Source organism: Sinohyriopsis cumingii, unplaced genomic scaffold (assembly GCF_028554795.1).
Source record: "Sinohyriopsis cumingii isolate HCF-2022 unplaced genomic scaffold, ASM2855479v2 utg002349l, whole genome shotgun sequence".
Taxonomy (NCBI): Eukaryota; Metazoa; Mollusca; class Bivalvia; order Unionida; family Unionidae; genus Sinohyriopsis; species Sinohyriopsis cumingii.
Window position 1 is genome coordinate 119,945 of NW_028316190.1, and position 6,138 is coordinate 126,082.

Sequence of the window (6,138 nt, forward strand, 5' to 3'; positions counted from 1 at the left end):
TGTTGCTACCGAGCCGGGAAACTCGTCAACTTCTAACTTCATTTTTGCCCCATTTAGCCTCTGACAAAAATATTTCAGTTTTACCTACCTACCTACCTACCTACCTACCTACCTACCTACCTACCCATTTACTATCCACCCACCTCACCCAGTCTATATATCTATCTGTCTGTCTATCTATTCATCCATTCATTCATCCATCCATCCATCAATCCATCTATACATTCATTCATCCATCCATCCATCCATCAATTCATTCATACTGAAAACATTCATTGTCGATGAAGATAGCAACAGATTGTGAATCCTAGGTGTCCTTTCGGAAGGTCATCTGAAATAATCCATACCGAGATTATGATCTATTTTGTAATGATAACTATACTAATTAAAATGGACATGACTTACTTTTCTTTTGGTTATAAACGGTGGTGTAGTGCTAAATAAATAAGTAAGAGAACGCAATAAAGAAGTGAGGGAACGCATGTTACTCAGTTGGGGACAATAGCTAGCGCAAAAAGTAAGGGAACGTCGTTTCCACTTGTTCACACAGTACTTTTCCCCTGGTTGTAACCCTCACTTACTTGTAACAATTACTGATTTCCTAATAAAGTAAAGAAATAAATAATTGGCATTCAGTTCAACGAGGGAAAAAGTGGTGCTGAATGAGTATTGAAAAGATTATATCAATATTTGTTTTCACATTCTTCTGGTCACCTCAGTTTTACAAAGAGTTTTCAGATCACCGGTCCGTTTATGTCAAATATGAGACGTTGTATTCTAACAGCTGGATTTGTAGTGTCGATAGCGCCAGCAAGTTGGGTTTTGGCCGCTTCGGAAACCCCAGTCGTTCTCGACAATCACGCCTCGAGGGCTATCTGCTGCTGAAGCACTCGTTGTTTTCCGGTAACCGGAAACAATACCCACATGACCACCCGTTGCTATGACATCACCCTTCACGGAGCTGTTGCATCTTTCCCAACAGCCGGACATGCGCAAGTACCACGAATTCGGATTGGCCCACTCTTCTGCTCCAATCGGTGAATAACGCCAAAACCATCTTGAAAACAAAAAGAAAAAAGCTAGAAATCAATTTTTCTTATATAATGGTCCAGTTGGCCATAAAATGAATTGTGAGGTAGTCAGTGGAATGGTTCCCCAACCCACTGCTACCTATATACGGGGAATAATAATAATAATAATAATAATAATAATAATAATAATAATAATAACAGCCAATGAACTAAATGTATAGCCTAATTTAATACCAACAATTTTTAAAAGATTTACCACTGTGTTTGTGTAATTACGCCAAATCAGTTCAGTTAAATTTAAAGCCCATGATGTGAATATTAGCTATTTAGGAATGTACAGCTCGGGTTTCCTAGTGGTTAACGTTTCCGCCTCTGATGCGGCAGCTCGCGGGTTTCGAACCCAGGCCGGGTCATACCAAAGACTTCTAAAAATGGTACTTATAGCTGCCTCGCTTGGCGCTTAACATTAAGAAGTTAGTATTAGGACTGGTTGGACTAGTGTAGGAATAATGTGACTGAGTGGGACATCATGCTACATGTCTGCGGCATGATGCCTCAGTGCTCGACATCACTATAAACTGCCACACTGCAGAAATCGTAGCGATATGACTGAAAAATTGTTAAAGCTACGTTAAAAATCACACACACACACACAGAGGAATGTTTCTGCCTTCGTGCAAATTGACATATTTTGGACATTAAAAATAAACAGGCCAGTCATTTTTGTGATTATTTATACATAGACTATATTCACAAATCACATATTACCTCGTTATACAATAGTATCTATCTGACTCAATTTTTAATTTAAGAGCAATCACGCAAAGGTTATATAGTCTAATTACTTTTAATTATCTCAGTTTAAAACAAACAACAATAGAGCAGTCCTTATGTTCATGTTTTGCATTGGACTATTTTCTTATTATTTTTGCTGCTAACTTGTAGCTTTATGTTTATCAACCATTTTTCATCAAGTTGTTCGTGCTTTTCACCGTTGCTGGAATGTAATGAGATTCATCTCTGATATACGCGGCACAACGTTGTGCCCTTCGTCTCTTTGGGCAAGACAGATAAATAAAAGTGTCACGGTGAAGAGTTTGAGAACAGAGATGACAAATAAAACCGAATTTTCTAAAATAAGCTTGTTTTTCTCAAACAGCACTTGTACAGCGCGCATCAAACTAAAAATATCTTAGACACATATCTCAGATCTATGTTTGCACTGGATGATAGGAATTCAGTCTAAATACTTACCCATTTGGCTTGTAAGTTCAAACCTTATCTTAGAATCTCAAAACGCCGAGTCTGAGTTTGAGACTGAGTTTCAGCCAGTAAGAAACAGAACTTTCAAAGTAACTTCATTGTGATTGGTGAACAATAAAACGATAGCCTATCAGGCTGAAACCCATGGCTGTATGATTTCCACACCATATTCTACCTTGCTCGCAGTTAGACCGCGTAATATAGACTTAAATATTAGTATTTGCTCAACAAAACACGAAAGAGACAGCCTACCTATTTGGCGCGGGGCAATCCTCCTCCTTTAGAACATCTGCAACAAAAATGTTGCATTTGTCGGTGTTTGGCCCAGTCTCGTGACTACTGGAATACAACCACGTCTCATATCTGAGGTACGACAGGGCTCTGTTACCAATACTCTCCCCAGACGATGAAGCCTGGCACACCTGAAAATGATTTTGGAATATTATGTACCTACGGTAATTTTCCTAAGAAATTTTCACAGCACGCTTGGATAATTTAATAAATTACAGAATGTTATGCACAAGAAAATTGTCGGTTATTAAAGACAGCATAATCGCGTTCGTGTTTGATTGTTTTTTCTTTATATAAAAACAAATGACATGTAGAACCGTTTTCAAAATGAATCTAGCTATTTTCAAACGTCCGGAATATTTCAAACACTTTACCAATAATACTCACCAGACAAATACAAAGGGCCACGAAAAGGCTCAAGACAAATTTCTTGTGACACATGGCTGACAGTCAATTGCTCTCTATCTGTGACTACGGCGTTCTTTATATCTGTATTTATAACAGTGAGTGAAATAAAATCATCCTTGTTTAAGACCTATTTGTACTTCTCTTAGTGTCAACAGGAGGAAGCGCTCTTTTTCAGAGAGTTTTGTTTACAGTTATATTCCTTATAGAATTCGACCTTACTATGACCTATACGTTTCGTGTTTATTAAATTATTTTCCTTATACAGTATAGCTCTCCAGCGATCTTTGCAGAGGATTGTACTCATACGCTCCCTATTCTCAATGTAGTGACATGCCTTAAATAGAGGTAATTGGAAGCATGTCTGTATCTCGTACTTTCGCATCCATTGCTGCAATAGTAGATAAGTGATTATCATCACGTGCACACGACCTCCTGGATTTTAATAGCAGACAAATTCATCTGTAGAGAAGTTTGTTTTAAAAATATGCAAATTGTATACGCTTACTACTTAAAATCTTTGTATTGTCCATTCCATACTACCTCCACTAAATCACCTGGATTATTCATCATAATAATACCCCTTACACAAGTCTCACTTTCTGATCTCTGCTTTTTGTAGTGAATGCATCAACTGTACTCTACTTTCATGTGTCACGTGTTTAGGCTCTAACAAACAGTAACATAGGAAAGAATCAAAACAACAAGCTTTGAAAACATTTAACAAATTATTTATTTCCCTGGAAAAATACTGTAAAAAGAAAAAATAAGAACTTACGGTTTTAAGAATCAAATCCAAAAGTAATCCAAGAATAATCCACGAAAAAAATGTTAGAAGTCCTAATAATGAAATGTTCTAATGAATTCAAGCTAGAGCCCGACGAAGAAAACAAGATGGAAGGCGATCACGTATGATGTATCCTATACTGTGTTGAAGTCTACATATCCTTGTAGAAACAGAAGAAATATCACTCCGGTTTTCGAAATCCGAATACAATTTTTAAGAAACGTCTTTGTTCAAGACTTCTGCATGAGCACAAACATATTTCCAGAGAAACGAATTAATCTGTTAGAATCCAAATAATCTGAAGAAAAATTAACATATAACTCGAAAACTGGCTACAACGGAAGGAAACCACATTTGTAAACAAGACTTCTACTCAACTGTCTTCTGGCAGAAACGTATTTCAGGCTAATACAAGCCCATCTATAACTCAGACTGTCACAACTTCTAAAAATCAAGCTTCTGATAAGCTTTATTTAAGATCATTGTCTCTTCCTACATGTGCCTATTGCAAGAAAAATGGACACGTTATTTATGATTGCTACAAACTGAAAAACAGGCATCAGAATCAAGACAGACCTATTCCAAATGCTCTTATTTTTAAGTAGTCAAGGTCACGATCATGTATTGAAAGCAATACATTTGTTGGGTCTAATAAACCCCCGTCTGATTTTATTATGGAGAATTATGAACCATTCATATCGAAAGATACTACATTACTCTTGTGTGATTCGGCCAAGCCTATCCCTATTAAACTTTTAAGGGACACAGGAGCTTCTCAGAGTCGTTTATTGTCAGGTACTTTGCCTTTTTCTAGCGAGAGTGTTCTTATTCAGGTATTAGAGTGCGGCTTTGTTAATGTTCCTCTCCATTGTGTAAATTTGTCATCAGACTTAGTCTCAGGACCCGTGACTGTCGGCACAGTGTCTATTTTACCCTTTGAGGGCAATCATTTATTACTAGGCAACGACCTAGCGGGAGACAAAGTTGTGGTTAATACACTTGTAACTGACAAGCCTTGCTTGGATCAGAAAGTTAATCCAATTGAAAAGGAATGCCCTGATTTATTCCCAGCTTATGCAGTTACCAGAGCTATGGCAAAGAAAGCTCTTGAGAATGATGTAGATAAGGAAGTATTCCTTTAGCTGACACGTGCATTGGTCAGGCTTTTGATGAGGTCACGTTCACTCCTTGTTTCGATCAATCGGATGGTATTGATCACAGTGATCCTCTTTTAACTACTCATTATCTTTGTTCTAATCAAGGTGACAAACGATAATCACTTGTCGTCGAACAGGAAAGAGATCCTGAGATCTCCTGTTTGTTTCAAAGGGTCATTAGTGAAACTGAAGCTACTGACGTTCCTGTCTGTTATTTCATTAAAAATGTTCCCGACCTTAATTCAAAATTAGTAACAGGCACGTCAACAAGTTTTTTTTAATAAATTTATTTTTATCGAGTTCCATGTAAACAGAACAACATTATTTTGACAAATAATGGAATTAAAAAAATAAAAAGATTTCAAAACTTAAAACAATTAAATGAGATGTAAATTAAATCAAATTTACATAACACATGACCCATGTATAGTTTGATAACTGTGCCATGTTGCTGATGATAAGGTTTCTAATCCATGCACCCCATAAATTATATGTATTTCATGTGTATTCTGTTACACCATTTCTGTATTCAGTCCTACTTTCCATTTATTACATGTTTCTGATAAATAGCTCTGTTATCTATCCAAAGGTTTCAATTAAGAACTTACTAATAACTCGAAATATTGATTATCTCTTTAAAATACTGCAATTTCTTCTGTTGGCTTGCAAATGAATGTGGTCCAAAAAAATGCCGGGGTGGGTGAATGGGGTTTTAACAGCAGTTTATAGGCATTGATTACTTTATTATACCGAGAAATATAAGCTAAGTACCATTTTATATGTCACAACGTGATAGCCAACCGGGATTGTGACTTGGGAAGGTATCGTACACACGCACAATCCTGAGATAACGAATCCGACGCTCTACTAACTAAGCAACCTTGTCCACCCTACCCATCCACCCCACCGCAAAAAAGGAAAAAATGAAATTGTGGGTACCTAAGTGATAAAGGGGTGACACGTATCTCGGGTAAATTGAAATATTTCTTGTACATATGATTTTCTGTTTGGTTTATTTTTCAACATGATTTCTTTGTGTTGTGTTGCGTATATATACGTGTGAGTCGGTGCACACGCAAACTGAAATAGTTGCTGCATTGTTCCCGATTAAATCGAAAAATCAATTGACTAATTGCCAGCCTTAAGTCGGATATACGTGATATTTATCCTCGAGTATAATTGGGTATACGTGATATTTATCCTC

The 6,138-nt window shown here is 36.9% G+C and overlaps 1 protein-coding gene across 1 annotated transcript in view; it reads right to left on the reverse strand.

The window, feature by feature from the left end:
* Positions 1-3,130, reverse strand: part of LOC149770785 (uncharacterized) — an 80,946-nt gene extending 77,816 nt beyond the window's left edge. Inside the window, exons 1-3 of the mRNA XM_089949124.1 lie at positions 2,973-3,130; positions 2,547-2,716; positions 113-1,057 (exon numbers count right to left, since the gene is read on the reverse strand). Of these exons, the coding sequence (XP_089805250.1) occupies positions 778-1,057; positions 2,547-2,716; positions 2,973-3,026 (504 nt within the window). The 5' untranslated portion in view covers positions 3,027-3,130 and the 3' untranslated portion in view covers positions 113-777. The remainder of the gene's footprint in view (positions 1-112; positions 1,058-2,546; positions 2,717-2,972) is intronic.
* Between the last annotated feature and the right edge of the window lie 3,008 nt (positions 3,131-6,138).